Source organism: Oikopleura dioica, chromosome 2, assembly GCF_907165135.1.
Source record: "Oikopleura dioica chromosome 2, OKI2018_I68_1.0, whole genome shotgun sequence".
Classification (NCBI taxonomy): Eukaryota; Metazoa; Chordata; class Appendicularia; order Copelata; family Oikopleuridae; genus Oikopleura; species Oikopleura dioica.
This window is the reverse complement of record NC_137292.1, coordinates 6,544,608-6,562,681: the sequence shown is the minus strand read 5'-3', so window position 1 is coordinate 6,562,681 and position 18,074 is coordinate 6,544,608. Positions and strand designations below refer to the sequence as shown.

The window sequence follows — 18,074 nt, the reverse complement described above, 5'->3', positions numbered from 1 at the left end:
TTTTTAGAGCGTTTTCAAATCTTACGATCGCGATTCCTCGAAATTTTTCCACTAAATCGGTCCAGTTTTTTCGATAAATAATTTCTCTTAACCCTTATCTACAATATTGACGGATCAATTTTTCCTAATTCCGACAGAAACCGATTTTAGAGCCATTTCCATGAGGCTTACCAAGCGCGCGAATAGTGTAAAAAGCGGCGCGCTGGGCGCTCGCTCTCTCGACTCCTCTTTTCCGTGAGAGTGGCGCGGTTGAGCGGAGCGCTTTGATTGGTTGCACGCGAAAAAGCACAAAAGAAGAAAAACACGAGCAAGGAAGAGGAAAGCGCTAGAATGAAAATTTGAGGAAGTTTCGTAATAAAAGCCCGTCAATTATCTAGCTTAACATCATTGAAATAATAAACACGGTTTAGTTTTAGCGATTCAATGGAAAAATTTCGAGAAATCGAGATCGTAAGATTTGAAAACGCTCTAAAAAGAAAATTTTCTATAAAAAATTTTTTAAAAGTACCAGATTTGAGTTTTTCGTGCATTTTTGGGTAGGATTGCTTTTGAAATGAAAATGATCCTACTTCGCATTTAGGCGCTACGAAAGTTCAAATTCATAGCTTATATCCTTAATTCATAAATCCAAATTTTCTTCTATGATAATTCAAGCTATAATGTTTATGGCTTTGGGACTTCTCTAACTCCCTCAAATTCCTTCGCCAACTGGTCAAGGAATGTTCTCTTTCAAGTCCAGTTATTGTAGCCCTGCGCGAAGGAGTTTTCTCGATCATCGCGAGGTGGGCTTGAAAAATAACCGGTGGCAGATCAGCAAAAATAAAGGGGCGAAAGTATTCGACTCCTCGAAACTTGGGATTTATTATTCAACAAAGTAAGATAGATACGCGCTTTTCGAGCTTTTTCTTTATCAATAATGCGTGCTGGCAATGTTCACATAACAACTTACTCTGAATACTTGATCTGCTGCAACTGTAGTTCTAAAAATAACTGATCAGAATGGAAACTCGATGAAAAAAAATGGAGAATTGAAGAAAAACTCGTATATAATTTTGACCAAATTTTTAATTTGATTTGGGCCAGACACAGCCGTGATGTCTAAGATAGACTAAGCCACATGTGGTAGACAGAGCCATTCGTCGACTGCCCTTGATTTCCTGAAACTGGGAAGAAGCACAGATGACATCTTAGATGTCACATCTGCCTAGAATGTCATGGAATGTCCTGATTCCGGATTAAAGTTCAGCTACGAACTGCTCGAATCGAAATTCCGGCAAGGAATTCTTTATGAAAGTGATTGAAATCAAGGAAGAGTACTCAAAAATCATGAATAATTCTTGGCCTTTAGAAATGTGTCGAAAGTAATCCCTTGGAAGAAGAAGAAGTGAGTAACGATGTTTACGGTTGATCGCGGCGTACCAAGTAGTTCGAGCCAAAAATGATCCTCACGTTCTATGATATATAATATTCATGTAGGAGAGAAGCACTAAGCGAATCAGAAAGAGATATCGATTCTCCGCCGAGAACTCGCCGATTACTCGCTTTTTGAACTTCGAATTTCTGAAACAAGAAAATGAGAATTCTTTTTCTCTTTGTTTTCGCCGTAAATGGAAACGATCAGAGTAAAGCTAAAGAGCCGCTGCACGACGAGAATGATCCAACTAAGGTAATTCTGAAGCAATCTTTTTCCGTCTCAAGATGTTGGAAACATCTTCATGCTGGACATCCTCTTCAGGGTTTCCAAGTTGAGTTCCACCAACATCTGTAGCTTAAATTAAAGACTGGAAACAGAATTCCAGCCGAACATTCGCCATAGAACTCAGAAATCTGCGCCTGGCATCTGTATCTTTGGGAAAAAATAGACCCTGGCTTTCCGACATTGTCCAGCAGACCCACCAACAATACTTTAGGCCAGACTGTTTTCTATCAGTTTATTGGCTATAAATGACAGCAACATCTTTCGCCCCCTTGTCTAGGAATAAGAGTAGGATACCCCTACTAGGAGCGGTAGTAGAGGGTTATCATTCGAGCTGCCCCTAACTCTAAACCTAACCCAGGGGGCTTCGCCCCAGGACCCCCCACCTAAGGCCTTAACCGGGTTGCTTCGCCCTCCGGACCCCCAGTCCCTAACCCTAACCACTAGACCAGATTCTAGAGATATTGGATGGCTCGAATCATAGGCTCGAATTATAACCCTTCTCTGCGCTAGGGCAGCCTGTAGCGAGTGAGGACGGGCACCTAGTGGTTGACTGAAAGAAAAGTACCCCAGGACTTTAGCAGAGCGATAAAATTTAGCAATCTTTGAGGACATGACCGAGGAGCAAAAGTTCGCCCACGAGTTGTTGAGTCTCTTCAATTTCCCAATGTACACCGTCATTGTTCCAGCTGGCAAGACTGAGTGCTACTATCACGCGACAAACGAAACCTTCCACTTTGAATATACTGTCGAAGGAGGAGGATCACTTGACATAAGATTTGAGGTAAACTTTTGTGGTCGAAGAAAGTCTTCTTTAGGAATATTAAATTTAGGCATTTGACCACAAAGAAGAGAGCTTGGTGAAAATTGACAAGAACACGACTGGATACCATTTGTTCAAGATGACGGAAATGGCGCCGACTAAGTTCTGTTTTGATAACAGTTTCAGTATTATGACTGACAAGAAGGTTCACTTTGAACTTTTCCCAGGTATAACCGGTCGTTTTACTCGCCTGCTAATCAATTCCAGAAATCGACATGGACGAGTGGGACATGTACATGAAAGAGTACACAAGCTTCAGGAAAGAAATTGAAGAAGATAAAGCCAACGGCGATATTGACAGTCTCTACCATACAGGCCATCCGGAATGGGATAATATTCATGTTCAATCGAATGACATGAGAAAGAAGCTTCGAAAATGTCTAAGGTAAAATAAGTAAATACTGTATAAATTATACAGAATATATCCTGTATCCGTCTAATCTCCTGTTTCCAGAATTCTCGACCATATGCGCTCTTTCTCCCATATCGACGAAGCACTGATGGAAAATAAAGGTAAGTTAAACACTAATGCTTCCGATGTCTATGGTCCATGGAAACGACTTACGAGCTAATTTCAGAAAAACGTCTAAACTTCTGGTCTTTCCTGCTTTCCGCTCTGATTCCTGCTGTTTCAATCGGACAAGTTGTTTTCGTCCGAATGCTTTTCAACCCGAAGACGAAGATTTCTAGCTTCTGATCAATAAATTTCCCCATCTCAATTTCTTGTGTTTATTTTACAGAAATGTACAGTAAGAAGTATGTGAAGCTTCATTCGAGAGCCAGTGTATAAATAACATAGAGAGGGCGAAAAATAAATTTGTACTATGAAGTCAAGTTACAGTCGGACAGCTACTGTCAGTATTCTTTTTTTGTTTTGATGAGTGAGAAAAATTCTCAGTGAGAATGAATGTTTTTTTTTGATAATGTTGAATGTTGGGCAATTTTTACGCGATTATAGCAAGTTTTCTTTTGAACAGTTTATGTTTTTACAAATTTTTCTTTTAAAATTACAAAAATCAACTATGGCAGCTGATAGTTAAACTAGCGTCTGCCACTGGAATCTCGGGCAAGACTATCGGCGTCGTCGACAAGGCCTTGGCATCTGCGTATTGGGACATTTTCGACATGTCGGTGGCGGTAATTTCGGATCCGACGTTCAGCAAGATGCGGTCGAGCGTCGGAGTCGGACTGATAAGTCCCTCCCGTTTGAAATAGCCGAGACGGAGAGCACCAGGAAGGGCGGCGTTCTGAATGTCTGGAAGCTGCTGGAGAATCTTTTGGAAATAATTCGGTCGGTCGGCTGCCACGGAAGATGTGGCGCAGTGGCTGTGCAGAGCGGCGAGTGTTTTTAATCGCATTTCTTCCACTTTCTGCGGCTCTTTCAATTCCAGACCTGGAAACGAAAAGTTAGATGGAAATTCGAAATTCTCTTCCTTGATATCAAAAATGCTCAAAAACTCGGCCAAATTACCTTGCGTCCTGAAAAGCAGCAAGCCACAAAGACAGGCAAACGCGGAGATGTCAATATTCACCCCATGGACTTGCGAGCTAAACTGGTGGATCGTATCAATCCAGTTGTCGAAAGAAGGAAGTAGCTGGTTGCGATGGAGAGCGACCCCGTGGCAGAGGATGAATTTGCCTTCGTTAGGTTCGGAACTAAAATTCCACTTTTATTGAATTTTCTCTTTGTTTTTCCATTACCGGTAGGCCAGCTTGGCGACGAATAATTGAAGGAAAGCAGTCTCGAGGATTTGGTTTCCGTCGTCCTTATTCAAGTCCGAATAGCCGGGAATCTTCTCCGCCCACTGACGGATCACTTCCAGGGATAATAGAAGAGCGTGATGAATGCTGCGCGCCTGCTCGAGCCCCGACCCGCTGTGAGGCAGATCTACGTCAAGCATAGCGTTATACTAAAAAGCCAAATGTCAAGATCCATAGATTCTCGAAATAAAACCCAATTACCTGTGAGAAATCAGTACTGGAGAGCACTGGCGACGTGTCGACTAGCGCTCTGACTAAGTGAGTGATCCAGTTTACTGGCGGCGATGGAGGAGCCACTGGGTCTTGTGGTCCTTTTGGCTTTGAAGGAAGCCGACCTCGCCGTCCTCGCAAGTTGTCTGTCCGCACCACTAAACCACAAGGTTAACAAAGCAGCGAAAAAACAAAAAGCCCAAAATGTCAATTGGAATTTGGCAAATTTGCTGAGGTAGAGCGCCTTCTACGGGGCTTCAAATATGCGGCTTTTGATTTGCTCAGCCATAGAATACTTGTTTCTGATTGGCTGGAAGCTCCCCATATCATTCAGAATCTCTTATTCTCTTTCTCTTACCTTCTTTCACCATTCCAACAGCGAGGCACTTCTGATATCTACAGTATTGGCATCTATTTCTCCTCCTCTTATCGATCGGGCAATTTTTATTCGCCAGACAGACATATTTCGCGTTCTTCTGCACCGTTCTCTGAAAAAGCCCGAGTTGAACGAAAATGTAAATGATGCGGTTGTTTTTACCTTGAAGAAGCCTTTGCATCCCTCGCAGGTGCGAACGCCATAATGCTGACAGGCGGCTGAGTCGCCACAAACTGCGCAGAGTCCTTCGTTGTTGGGTCTTGGGATGGCGCCGCCGTTGATCATTGGGACCATTCCCATTGACTGGAGTCCCATGGCCTGGGCGTGCATGATCATTCGGTGGGAGGCGTGATTGTTCGTTCTGTAGTTGTAGTTGAGATACTGGAGGTTTGAAAGATCGTAGCCAGCGGCAGTGGCGTAGTAGGAGTTGTCGATCGCCGTTTGGCCATATGCGAGGCCAGCTTCGTCAGTGAACTGCTGGCTATACGCTGCTGTCTGGCCGGATGCAGCCTGAGCGCTCGGGTAAGAGTAGTAACCTTGCTGGTCGATGTAAGGTGTGCTTGAGGTTAAGCCGTTGTGGCTTACAGAAGAGCTGACATCGGATTTTGTCGGCGTGGGGATTTGAGACACGGAGGAGACTGGAATTACCGAGGAACTGACCATCGTGCTCGTCGGTGTGGGAGGCGTATGAGTGGTGGTCGAGTAGACTCCATAGTCGGGGGTGAGGAACTGTTCCTGTTTGATTGCCACTGATTGGGCGGATAAGTGCTGAAAGAGGAATAAGAAAAAGATAGTTACTGACGATTTCTTACCGTATTGACACCGGGAGAGATGGATTTGGAGTCGTCGTGGGGCGAACTGTATTGAGTTGGAGTACTGTGAAGTTGATCTGCTCGTCTGTAATCCTGAAATTTCGATTGTTTGAGGCGCTCGAAGACATTTTGATTAATTGGATTTTTTGGAATTAATTTGTGAACTTATCAATACCTGGCTATAAATATGATCAACAAAGAAGCCATTGTCATCTTCTCGACTAAACTCTAGGCCGCCGAAATTCTCATACTGCGAAGATAATGGGCCGGGAATGCCCGTCGCTTCTGCTGCCTGGATGGGCATTGTGCTCTGCTCTACTGTGACTACTGTTTGAGCGCTGGTGGGGCTCAATAGGTGGCTCGTCTGGTTCGGACCTTCGGAGTTGGAAGAATTCTCTCTGTGGATTCGCGTGAGGTCTTCGTGCTCTAAACATACGGGCGTAAATTGAAAGAAACGGGAGGCGCCGTTAGGAGGACGCAGAACTTTTCCACCGCAGAAGGTGGAAGAGTCAATAGAGCGCTGTGACAAATTAGCTACGTCTCCCCATCTATCTTACGACGTAGTCTTACGTCCAGTACTTTATCGATACAGTGCCTTTCCGGTTTTAAAAAAATTCTGATTAACCTCTTCTGATTAAAGCTCTGATAACGGAAGATTCTGTAGCCATTCTTTTTTTTCCTTGTTTTTAAAATTTCAATTTTGAAAAGCAGTTTTTCTCAGCTGCTTTTTTTTTTTCTAATTCTTGTCGAGTTTGTATTCCACCAGAGAATTGGCCACAGTCATCCCCCTCCCGAGGCGCGTTTATTAAAAATGCAGTGAACACCACCCTAATTGGTGTTTTATAGCTCTGATTAGCGAAGAGGATAGCTGCTTCGGACCTTGACAAGCGCCATCAACACGGAATATGCATTTTTGTGCAAATTCGTTATCGTTTCCCAGAGACCAGCGTTTATTTATTTCGCGAAAATTGGGGAATGGAGGAGCAGCGAAATTCAAAATTGCTAATCATGAAATCACATATCGCACGCTCTCTGCACCATAAACGCGCAACATGCTCATTATGCAGTCTTATTCTCGTCGAAAGGGGAATTTAAAATTTATTGCTTCGAGGAGTTACGAGCTCCAAATAAAACACGGACCTACTTATTATCAATAAAAGAAACATAATTTTCATATTCAAAGCCTCCAAATAATCATTTTTAATAGAGATAGAACTCTTTGATCCCGAGTTTTCTGGAGTCTATTCGACATATAGTTCGAAAAATTAAGGGTGTCAGTACGTAAACTTTCGTAATTCTTTTTGACCTAAGTTTACGTACTGAAACCCTTAATCTTTCGAGCTTCAAATTTCCAATAGAAGTAGAATCAATGAAGAATCCTTGAAAAAGAAAAGCTGTAAAAAGAAAGAGCGCTTCAGAGAAGGCGTTATCGATAGTGATGATATGCGCCGCGCTTGTCAACGGGAGCATCCTTTCCAGGTGCACTTCCTGTTTTCCCGTTCACTCGTGGCACGGTGGCACCTCCACCAAAGCTGGCCCGCGCTCCTTCTTCCGAAACCCTTATTTGACCAAAGCTCCTTCCGACATTCAATTTGCATTATCATTATTTTCATTCGTCCCTTTTTTTCTGAAATGAGCCTGGTGGCGCTATGGTGCTGCACCGCGATTGGTGCACCCACTGTGCTCGGGCAATTTACATACAGTGATCAAACAGCGTTTGTGTTAAACAAAATAAATCACCATCTCGGCGTCGCCATGCTGATTTAGCCGCCTAAGCTTTGATCACTGCTCGGATTGCCTAATCGAGCGGCAACGGATACATGCATAATATTTACATGGGAAGCCCAAGGTACAAATACGGCGCCCAGCACATGGCCGCCTTTGAGGTGATAAATAGACTTTATGAGGCACTAACTTTAATTTTAAAATTTTACCATGACGATAGTCCAACACCAGCCGCAACTGTGGTCGAACCGTGGTCGAAAATCAACTACAGACAAATCGAGAGTTAATGATTTATCGAAGCATTCGTGTATTTTTCGGATCGTTTTTGAAACTTGAAAAATGAGATTTTTGAAAAAAGAAACAATTTTTCCTTCAAAAAACCGAAAAAAGTTATGGGGATTTTGAAAAAGAAGCTTTCTGATTGGCTTAAAAGCCCTATATTGCCATTTTATGGCTGAAAGCCTTGGTTAGGGTTCGATCTAAAGATTTGACTGTATGAGCATTATAAATTAGGAAAAATAGAAATTAAAAAACTATAAAAACGGAACGCAGACTTTCGGCTGTATGAAGAGTGCTCGAAGAAGAAACAACTCTAAAGAGTTGTTACTCTGAATCAAGCCAAGCAAAACCTCCAAATCGAAGAGGAGGACCCTTTGCCCCTTGAACTTGAGATCACCCACGAGATCCTCAAAATTGAGGATTTCAAGTTCCCGAAAGTCTCCCAAAAATATGTTTTCTTTAGTTCGAGCAATAACAATCGTCATTAGCAAGTTGTCCATTTATGATGGGAGATTCGTTTGTGATTGCGGAAAATTTATGAGCCTCCGTTTGATGCTCTCTTGTAACTCAGTCAATTATAAGTCGTAAGGTGCCAAATCATGAGACTCGGTGTCTTCTACTTATTTATATTCGGCGGATTAATTTTTCCAAGCAGCGAAAATATGTGCCAGAAAAATAGATAATTACAATTATCTACCGGTATTATCGCCGCCAAAGGTGTTTTTGACGAAAAGTTACAACCGGAAGAAAAGCTGGCCTAAACGACTCTTGATGAGTCGAGTTAACTCAACTTTACGAAGTGCCTTTCTTTCTTTTTGGACGAAAAACTGGCAAACATAGAGGCAAACTAATGATTTGACAATCTCCGCATGCGGCATTGTTCGAAGCCTCCTGCATTAATTGTCAGCATCGGCGAGTAGTAAAATCGGTTGTAAACGAAACCCGTCGTGTGCCAAAGTATTTTGGTGAAAAAATCGGTGAATCCTGGAGAAAAAGACGGTCAAAAAGATGATTCACGAATATTAGTACGCTTCTTTTTCCAAAAACCAAGGCTTTCTGACCTTTTTCTCCAAGAATTACACACGTGACACCCTTAATTCTTCCGCCAGAAAATCATCTCTTATTATCTTTTAACCCTTCCCCGGCTCTGACCTTCCGTAGTATCTTGCCATTTTCTCGGCTTTAATCTTTATCTCCACTTTTTATACTGTTGTTCTGGCGAAAGGAAACGTTCTGGCGTGACATTTTCAAATGACTACTAACCTTTGTGCGTCTTGTCAAGTTTACGTCTCGTAGCTCTTTTGGCTCTTTCGTATCTCTTTCTTTATTTCCGTTGTTAATAAAAAAGACTGGTAGTTTTTGGTAGTAGCGTCGGTCAAATGAATCTGGGTAACATTTGCAGCGCACTAACTACTGATGCGGTCAGAAAGATGATTATATTCGATGAAGCACCCTGCCCCAATCACACACGCACAAAAACGGAGCGCACACTTGGTGGCGCGAGGCTGGAGCAGAGCAGCGCGCCCTACTGCGCCACCAAAGAAAAACAGTGGCCGCAGGAACTGAGAAAATTTGCATGTCAAACTTCGCGCAAGTTACTTCTCTATAAGTACTGGAAAAATGAGGCTTTTTTCTTTCTATAAATTTTTCAATTTCAACAAAGTTGAAAGCCAAAAACTCATAAAACACCGAAAATCAGAAGCTATTTCGGGAAATTAACCCATTAGCGCTCCAAAACGATATTTTTGGTAAATAATTTTTGATTTTTTCAAGCTAATAAGCTAACCTATCATTTTCATATTGACCATTTTATTGGTTAACCAGCCGTTTGTGGGTTAAAACCTCCTCTTTCCACCCCTAGCAACATCACCAAAAATGAGCGTTTAGCGATTTGACATTTTCTCCTCTCGTAAATTCTTGAATAAGCACACATGTACTGGCGGAACCTCGTATCAGACAGTAAAAAAGCTGCCTCGCGCTGCCTGCCTCAGTCATAATTACGGAATGAACACACTCTAACCACCTGTCGCATTAAAATTTCCTATCGGCTCCGGGCGAGAGTTGTTAACTCAACAAGCAATCTTTTTTTTCGATTTGGGAATTTTTTTCGGATTTGGAGAATCTAATCTAAAACTGTTCCAATTTGTACCCTACTTTACTGTATATTTTTAATATAGATGCTAAGTAGAAAACCTGAGTCAGGTTCTGATGAGCGAAAATGAAAAGCCGCGTAGCGGCTTTTAAACGAAGCCGCAAAGCGGCTTCGCCAATATTTTAATATAGATATGAGTCATTGTATCGCGAAGCCGCTTTGCTGCTTCGTTTTTAAAAGCCGCGAGCGGCTTTTCATTTTCGCTCATCAAAACCTGAGTCAGGTTTTCTACTCAGATTGCCGAGCCCAGGTTTATCATTTATTAAAATTTATAAATTATTAATGAAAAATCAAGCTTATAGGCTTGTATTTTTTAAATAAGAATATCAGTATGAATCAGACTGTATGATAAAAAGGAAGTATGAAGGTTCGTATTCTTTTTCCTCTACTTTGCTTTGTGGAAACCTTTTTCCTGTCCGACTCGGCATATGCAAAGTATTAGGGCTAAAGTATGGAGAGAGAGACTTTCCAGCCGATTTTTGACGTCAATCTCTTGGGACTGGAAAATAGTCATCTTCAAGGAACTTGGTAATAATGTCGATGGAAATCCTCTCCCAGCTCTTTTGCCCTACAGGATCAATGCCGGCTGGATCAGCCGCGACGCCTCCCGTTCTATGTGAAACTAGTAAAAACGCCTAATCCCCCGGAAGTCATTTTTCGCCACTATCTTTAATCCCGGTCGATCACGGCCGGGCGTTATTTATGTTCCCTAAAGTGTTGTGACCTTTTGAAGGAACTGTTATGGACGCGTAAGCTGCGATGAACGGATCACCCTTATTATTTTCTTGCTTGGCTTGACCTTACTTGGATTCGCTTATTGCTTCCGCTAAATTATCACTTTCGACTCTTGATCGTATTTTTTAATGCTTATTATGAACAGCATCTTATTGGCATTTTCACATATTTGGATTTAATTTCCATTATAAAAATTATTCATGAAATTTTACCCTCAAAATCGACTCAAAAAGAGTCCTTCTTGCTTTTATAGAGTCATCAGGGCTTCAGAACCTGTATAGAAAACCTGAGTCAGGATTCTGAAAGAGCTTTAAGGGTATCCCCAACGATCGGGTCCGACTGTTCTTAGTCGAGTGAAATCGTTGGGGACACCCTTAATTTAATCTATGAAAGGCTCTAACGAAGGATCCTGACTCAGGTTTTCTACACAGGTTTTTGAGTTCAGCTTATAAAAAGACCGCTTTTTAGAAAATAAGAGGTATTTTTTGCTAGGAAAACCAACTGCCAGTGGCGTGGTATTGACGCAGACGCGACATTATAAAAGCAAAATTTATTAATTTTACTGTTTAGGCACACGCCCTTGGCTTCGAGTCCCTTGACCGGGAAGAAGTCTTCCTCTTACAACATCAAAATCCGTCGGCGATTCGCTTTGACGCTGATTTTTGATGTGGCGCAAATTTATGTGGAAGTAAATCCTCATAAAAATTGAAATGCTTTATTTATCCTCGACTTCAAAAAAGAGGGAAGATACCCTTTACCCGTCTTCGCTGATTGACCAAAGTTTTGGGACTGATTTGAAAGAAGTTCTAGAAATTTGAAATTACCAACTTCAAGCGGTTAAAATTCTGATTTCACGCTAGAAACTGCTTTAAAAAGACTATAAGGATGATATTTTGATTCTTTCTTGTTCTCCAGGTGGTGGTGGAGCGAGTTTCAACTTGGCGTAAATTCCATCAAAGCAATCACAAACATGACCTTTGAAGGAAGCGAGGAATACATCGGCGCGAGTTGGACTGGAGCGTGGCAAATTGCTGCTAATGGAAGGGATGAGAGGAGGGCGCCAAACAGAGAGAAAACGGCGGACGGGCGGAGAAATTGGAAATCTTCAAAAAGAAGAGGACGTTCTCCCTGGCATTTATCCATAAAGGTCAATCCTCCCACTGCGAACACGTCTACCTTGCTACCGCTCGGCCAGCTAGACGAAAAAGGGATCAACCAGCAAAGATAATTTTCCATTGGCAACGTACCCGGAAAAGTTGATTTTACGCTATCTTCCCAAAATCAATTTAATATTTTATCTAAAATAAAGAAAAAAAAAACAAATAAGTTAAACCAAGATGGTCGATTTCATATGATTTTTTGAGCCCAAGATAGCGGATTTCGAATAGATGTTTTCTACCCAAAATTTTCTTTTTTCCCAAAATAGTTGATTTCGGGATTTTGAAATCGACTATCTTGGGCCCTATTTAGGAAGAGTTGTCGACAATTTCGGACTGGAAAATTTAAGTCTAATCGACAATGTTGGTATTTTGGATTATGAAGAATTATTATGAGCTTGTTGTGAGTGATCTCCTGTGCGCGTTTGATGTCAGGAAGCAAACGTTTCAGATCTGATCATGCTTCTTTTTTTTTGAAATAACGTTTCGTCGGAAAGAAAATGTCTAAACTTGTCTTTGTGATTTTGAAAGTTATGGTCTGGGAACTCGCTGCAATTATTAATTGAGCTCGTTTTTTACAAGTTCATTTTTACAAGTTACCACTTCAAACACCCGGGTCGGCCGCCCATAGTCATAAAGCGACTTACGCCTTTATCGTCAATTACTTTTGTTATTAATTCGATAATTAATCGACCTCAGAACTCGTTACCCCAGCTGGGACGTATTTGTGGCGCTTCGCGAAATGTTAATGAATGATTCGAGCTCGAAATCATCATCAGAAAGTAGACCTCTCTGGGAGAGGCTCTCTGGGCTCGGCAACCTGTGTAAAAAGCCTGAGTCAGGTTCAGAAAGCCTGAGTCAGGTTTTGAACGCGGTGAAATGAAAACGATGAAACAAAGATAGGAAAAAGAGCGTCATAGAATTCGTATTACAGAAGTCGTAAAAGTAAAATTGACGATGCGGAATATTTTTGGAAGGAGGTTTGCTATCGCGATTGTCAATTCAAATAGATGTAACTCGCTGAGCCGCTGACATTTGCGCAGGAATCAAATCCAAACTGGCGGCGATATTTTATCTCGACTCACTCTCTCCAGAGCCGGGTTAACTTACTTTAACTACTGTAAATATGCTCTTATGCAGTCGAGTTACAGTCAAGTTTCAAGGCTACAAACATCAGAAATGATGATGAGTGAAGCGAATTTTTGATGGAAAATTAAGCGAAAATAAAAATTTCTACACGAAAACCTCTGTAGAAAACCTGAGTCAGGGTCCTAGCAAATCATTGATAAAAGCCGCGTAGCGGCTTTTTTTAAAACGAAGCCGCAAAGCGGCTTCGCCATAAGTACCATTTCTATCTTTTTTGTCAATTCTTCAGCCAGCTCTTCCAGAACCCTGACTCAGGTTTTCCACACAGGACTCCGAGCCCTAGAATTAAAAAAAAAAGTCAACTTCGACAATTAAACTTTTCGATGGCGTACTGATTTTCCGAAGAGAGGACTATCGGAAACGGTTATATCGTGTAAGAATAAGGTCGTTCACATTCCAAAGGTCAGCCTCAAATTATCTTCGACACCTTTTATGATCAAGTGGACTATTTCCAAGAGTACGTGAGTTATGAAAACAGCTCTCGTTTCGCCTTCTTGTCAAGGCTATCACTTTTCATGATTTGATTTTTGTATTCTTGTGTATTTTTAATCTTGTATTATGAAAGCACGAAAATGTGGAAAATTACACGCACTGGTGATTCTCCTGAGATCGCCTTCGTGGAAGTGAATGTGTTAAATCCGGGAATCCGGGGCCCTGAAGCGCGTCCTCCTCGGAGCAGGAGGATTCTTGATCCGCTTAGCGCTGTTTTGGGACGATGATACTTTTTCATTAGTTGTATTCCAGCTGATTTTTCCGAATTTTCTCAGAAAAAATCGCAAGAGATTAGCCTCGATTTTGGCTAATTACAATTTCTTGAGCAGTAATCTGTTTTTCGATTGAGCTGGGAAAATTCAAAAAAGATTATTCTAGTGATTCAAAATTCAAAATTTTTAATTTTCCAATTTTCAATTTTCAATTAATATTTTTTCAATAAATAAAGCGCAAACTATTTTTTTCCACTTGACAACTTTTGCAACTTTTGAAAATGTCATCATCTCGCGCGACACAGCTCCGGACAAATAAATTTTGCATGTCCGTTAATTCAATTTCCATTTTTCTCCTTCACTTCCTGAAAACCGCGAAAAGGAGATATTAAAATATATCGACTTTGTTGAAATTTCTCACTGGCCATTTCCGCCCGAGGCGAGTGCTCCTGGAGAAGAAATGTTGCTCGACATTTGGAATGAATTATTCTGCCCTTCGCGATGTCCCTCTCGCCAGATCGTAATCGTAATTTATTATGAAGAACAAAATATCATGCAAATGACAAAAGCCGAGAGCCTTTTCTTTCTCGCCCTTTCGCTTTTCATTTTCGATTTTGTGACTTGAAAAAACCGCTTTTTTCATCAAAAATGAGAGATTTTTTAGAAGAAAAATTGAGAAAAAGGCTGTTAATGAGGACTCAATTTCAACCCTTTTTCGACCCATTTTTACAATCATTTTTGCTTATACTAAAAACTTGAAGCCTTGAGGCCAATTATCAGCCCCAAACTTGGCCATGTTTGGCGCAATATTATCAGCAGGAGAGCGTCTTTGATTCGCTCCCCCGCCGAGTTGTAGCGGACTCGAAGAATAGGAAAGAGCATTGGCGATTATTAGCGACGTCAAACTGATACATCGAACATGGAAAAGGTCATCTTTTCAGAGCGCGAGAAATTAAAATTTATTCTCACGCGCCTGGGGGCATGTTCAATCGGTTTCCGTTGGAGCAGGGAAGGGATCAAAGAGGGGATGATGATTCACGATTTAAAAAATGAGCGACTCAATGAGTCCAAGATAGTTAATAATGCTCAGCTCAGCTCAATGATTTTTGAAAATGATCTGATCTGCTCAGCTCAGTTCAGACAATTTTCGCTCAGCTCAGCACAATTATTTTCAAACAAGATCTATCCTGCTCAACTCAGCTCAGACAATGATCACTTTTCTCAGCTCAGCTCAGCTCAATGATTTTAACACAATTTTACTATTTAAAACAGTAAAAATAGCTCAGATCAGCTCAACCAGCTCAGCTCAGCTCTAATTAGGGTCCGCTCAGCTCCGCTCAGCTCAACTACCTTAAAAAAAGGTCTGCTCAGCTCAGCTCAGCTCAGTAACCTCTGAAATAGTCCAGCTCAGCTCAGCTCAGCTCAGATGAATTTTGACTCAGCTCAGCTCAGAAAAAAGAAAGCTAAATTTGCAACTCTGCTTTGTATTGCATTTCAGTTCATTTTTTTGTCTGACCGCATTGTTATTTTGAGAAAGTGAGTATTTAGCGATTTCTGGTTCTATATTCTGTTCCGGCGGTGGCGAAAAGGTCAGCGCTCGTGAAGTGAGCTAAACTGGTTAGTTTTGCGCGGAGCGGGGTCCGCGAAGCAGGTGCGGCTGGTGCTACCCGGAAATGTTCCGTACTGCGCGATAAGGAAGCTTAATCCCCAAGTGTACAATATAAGCCCCTTAGCAACTGCGATATGGGAAAGAAAGGGACGCGCGTGTTGGAGGAACAAGCAGTACATTGATCAGAAATGGGCGGAAGCGCGCCCATGAAATCGGCGATTGGAAATGCACGGATTTGAGACCGACTGAACATCCGGTTTTTTAGGTTCGGCCCGCAAATCACCGCAAATTGGGCGACAAGAGGACAAAGGTCAGAGCAGCGCGGTTTTTTTCGATTTTTTGCGATTTCCTTTTTTCGTATTTTCAAACATGTTTGGATCCAATTTGTTCAGGCCGCTTTTTCTGAAACACAGCTGAGTTGGCTAGTTGTAGGTACAATATTTGCGGAGTAGAAATGAATTGAGGAGCTTTTATGAATTTACGACGGGGAGCGAATGTCAGCGTTGATCTGAGTTAAAAGTCATTTGGATTAGGAGTTGTTCCAGGTGCCGTATTTTCCCAAATTTTATTCGCAAATACGATTCATGCCTTGACGAAGAAGAAGAAGGCTTCCGAAAATATATTCGTCAAAATTTTGAAAATTTAAAAAATGAAGATCAAAAGCGTGTTTTTTAGTGTTGCAGATGATTTGAGCAAACGCAGTTTTATTTTATTTTTTATAGATTTATTCTCATTCCAAGTTTTTTTCCGAGTGCAATCGCTGGTGATATTTACACTGGACGGCCACAAAACGCCACAGTCAACGCAGCTCTTTTTCTCAACGAAGTCTAGCAGATATCTCAAAATGACTTGCTGTTGAAATATACAGTTTATCACCTTAATTGTCGAACAGTACAATGAGATACTATCGAAAGACTAGGATTATGAAGGATGCAATAAAATTGTCTAAAAGCATATTCTAGTAGCCAAAAAACCGACTTTACCAATTTATAAAAGTGCATTTTTGAATAACCAATAAGATTGCTGTATTTGGCCTACTGGCGAATCAAAGCCTTGATCCAAAAATGCACTTCAATAAATTGGTTTAGTCCCCAAAAACAGACTATTTTTGACAAGAGCCATCAAAATCTTGTCTCTATTTTCTATCACTGATTATTATCTGCCCTAGAACAGCAAAAAATTCCGACTTCAGAGCTCCATGGAAACATTCTCCAACTAGCAGATAGGCCTGGAATATGATTGGTTTCTGTATCAAATGCATTCTCTTCTTTGTCTTCAAAACGGAAAATCTCAAGCCCTTTTTTAGCCCTTTTTTCTCAAAATTTTCTCTGAAAGAATCAACTTTGAAAAAGCATCCTGATTGAAAAGGTTCAGAATTCTCGTCTGAAAGAGTAGGAAAGTCGTTGAAAATCTCTGACCTTCGAGGCTGCCTCGAAGAACCTTCTGCTGCGTCCCAAAGGTTATCATAAGGTGACTCTAGTCTGCGTTGAACTTCAAAAGCAGGGAGTTGTTATTTGTCCTGGTAATTGGGAGAATGAGGCTGGCATTCGCCCGTGGAATAGACGCCATTCACCCGCCAGAATCCGCCAAATATCACCCAAGGGTCACGCCGAAAACCCTTTTTTCCTTCTTTTTCATTCTCGCTAAATCCCTCAAGAGAACGCACACAAATCAAGAGAGAAACTTCTTTGCAAAAAAATATATAAGAAAGAAGCACCGGGTGATCATTTACTTGAGTGATACGAATCGTAAGATTAGACGCACAGAATTTCCATAGAAAAGCTTCGTCTATGTTCACCGACAAAACGAAACACTCCTCTTTTACAGTCTGTCTACTCGGCAGGCTGCGAGACTTAAAAACTAGCCAATATCCCAATCAGGGGGCTGGTTAGGCTGGATTTCCGTCTAGCCTTTCGGATAGAGAAGCATAACTTCTCATCGGAAAAAGTATTAAAGGTCATTCGAGCCGCTAGATGAATGTCTTTCGTCTATGTGACACTTTTTCCTGGAGGGGAAAGTTATGATTCTTTAGAACGAATTCTTCTAAGTTTTTAATATCCGTTGACTTTTACCGTCATTTCACGGAGTTGATTTGTTTATGAACCCAGTATTCTATACTCGAAAACCATGATCAAAAATGGTCAATTAAGGGTGTCAACAATGTTGGCTGAAAATAGTTAATGATACCCTTAACCTTGTTGACCAAAGTTTCTTCATTTCAAAATTAATAACGATTACGTTAAGGCTTTCAATAATTACTTGCGTCAGTGTAAATTACAGTATAAATTGTACCAATTGGTACAGTATCAATTGGTATAATTTGATAGTACCTGAATTATGAAGCTTCAAATTCAACTGGCCAGCTGATATGCTCGCCATACTTGGTAGTTTGTTCCCTTCCATCATGTTTTTTTTTTTCTGTTAGTGAATTGTTGTCGGCGAAGATTTCTCTAGCACCAGCTGGTGGTGGTGTTTTTTTGCGCGTCAATTAGTTGAATAATTTTTATTTTTGGCAGAAAAGGTCTCTGCAAAGGTCGATTATGGAGATGGTCTCCTGCGTGGCGGGCGGCGCCGCCGATGACTTGGGAATCGGAACGGGACTCTAGCTGCCTTTTTGTCGGTAGGTGGAGGGAGAGACGTCAGATGTCCGCTTTTCTTCGTCGGTTGGAGCTCTGGAAGAATTGCCAATGTCTGATATGAGAAAGAAGAAGATGCCGATCTTCCTTGATTTTCGCGTCTGGAAGTTTGAGAACTAGAATCCATCTAACATTTTACTTCCAATTAGCATTTAAAATTGAGCATGAGCTCGAAAAAAGACGATGCTCGTAAACGAAGCTGAAATGCCAAGCGATCATGGAAGCTCAAGACGTGGGACTCCTCTGGAAAGGC

At 41.4% G+C, this 18,074-nt stretch overlaps 2 protein-coding genes across 3 annotated transcripts; one reads left to right on the top strand and one right to left on the bottom strand.

The window, feature by feature from the left end:
* The first annotated feature begins 1,573 nt into the window (after positions 1-1,573).
* LOC145697237 (transmembrane emp24 domain-containing protein 1-like) lies at positions 1,574-3,230 on the top strand. Its single transcript, XM_081774414.1, has 6 exons — positions 1,574-1,666; positions 2,307-2,480; positions 2,530-2,686; positions 2,727-2,904; positions 2,974-3,032; positions 3,098-3,230. The coding sequence occupies exons 1-6, from the start codon at positions 1,574-1,576 to the stop codon at positions 3,214-3,216; spliced, it is 780 nt and encodes a 259-aa protein (XP_081630540.1). The 3' UTR covers positions 3,217-3,230.
* A 4-nt stretch (positions 3,231-3,234) lies between these two features.
* LOC145697236 (putative nuclear hormone receptor HR38) lies at positions 3,235-17,718 on the bottom strand. Of its 2 annotated transcripts, none has more exons than XM_081774412.1 (9): positions 17,516-17,718; positions 5,854-6,104; positions 5,679-5,771; positions 5,029-5,634; positions 4,849-4,978; positions 4,482-4,648; positions 4,221-4,429; positions 3,991-4,175; positions 3,235-3,912 (listed from the first exon to the last, which is right to left on the bottom strand). In XM_081774412.1, the coding sequence occupies exons 1-9, from the start codon at positions 17,589-17,591 to the stop codon at positions 3,536-3,538; spliced, it is 2,094 nt and encodes a 697-aa protein (XP_081630538.1). In that variant the 5' UTR covers positions 17,592-17,718; the 3' UTR covers positions 3,235-3,535. The 2 variants fall into 2 exon arrangements, with proteins under 2 accessions (XP_081630538.1, XP_081630539.1); XM_081774413.1 differs by lacking the exon at positions 17,516-17,718 and adding an exon at positions 8,946-9,105.
* Positions 17,719-18,074: the final 356 nt, after the last annotated feature.

Excerpts from the sequence above, each read along its gene's own strand:
- LOC145697237 (XM_081774414.1), top strand. The coding sequence starts at position 1,574 with ATGAGAATTCTTTTTCTCTTTGTTTTCGCCGTAAATGGAAACGATCAG. Across the intron at positions 2,481-2,529 it reads CACTTGACATAAGATTTGAG|GCATTTGACCACAAAGAAGA; the intron begins GTAAACTTTTGT and ends TATTAAATTTAG. Across the intron at positions 2,687-2,726 it reads TCACTTTGAACTTTTCCCAG|AAATCGACATGGACGAGTGG; the intron begins GTATAACCGGTC and ends AATCAATTCCAG.
- LOC145697236 (XM_081774412.1), bottom strand. The coding sequence starts at position 17,591 with ATGATGGAAGGGAACAAACTACCAAGTATGGCGAGCATATCAGCTGGC. Across the intron at positions 5,635-5,678 it reads TCTCTCCCGGTGTCAATACG|CACTTATCCGCCCAATCAGT; the intron begins GTAAGAAATCGT and ends TTCCTCTTTCAG. Across the intron at positions 4,176-4,220 it reads GTCGCCAAGCTGGCCTACCG|TTCCGAACCTAACGAAGGCA; the intron begins GTAATGGAAAAA and ends GTGGAATTTTAG.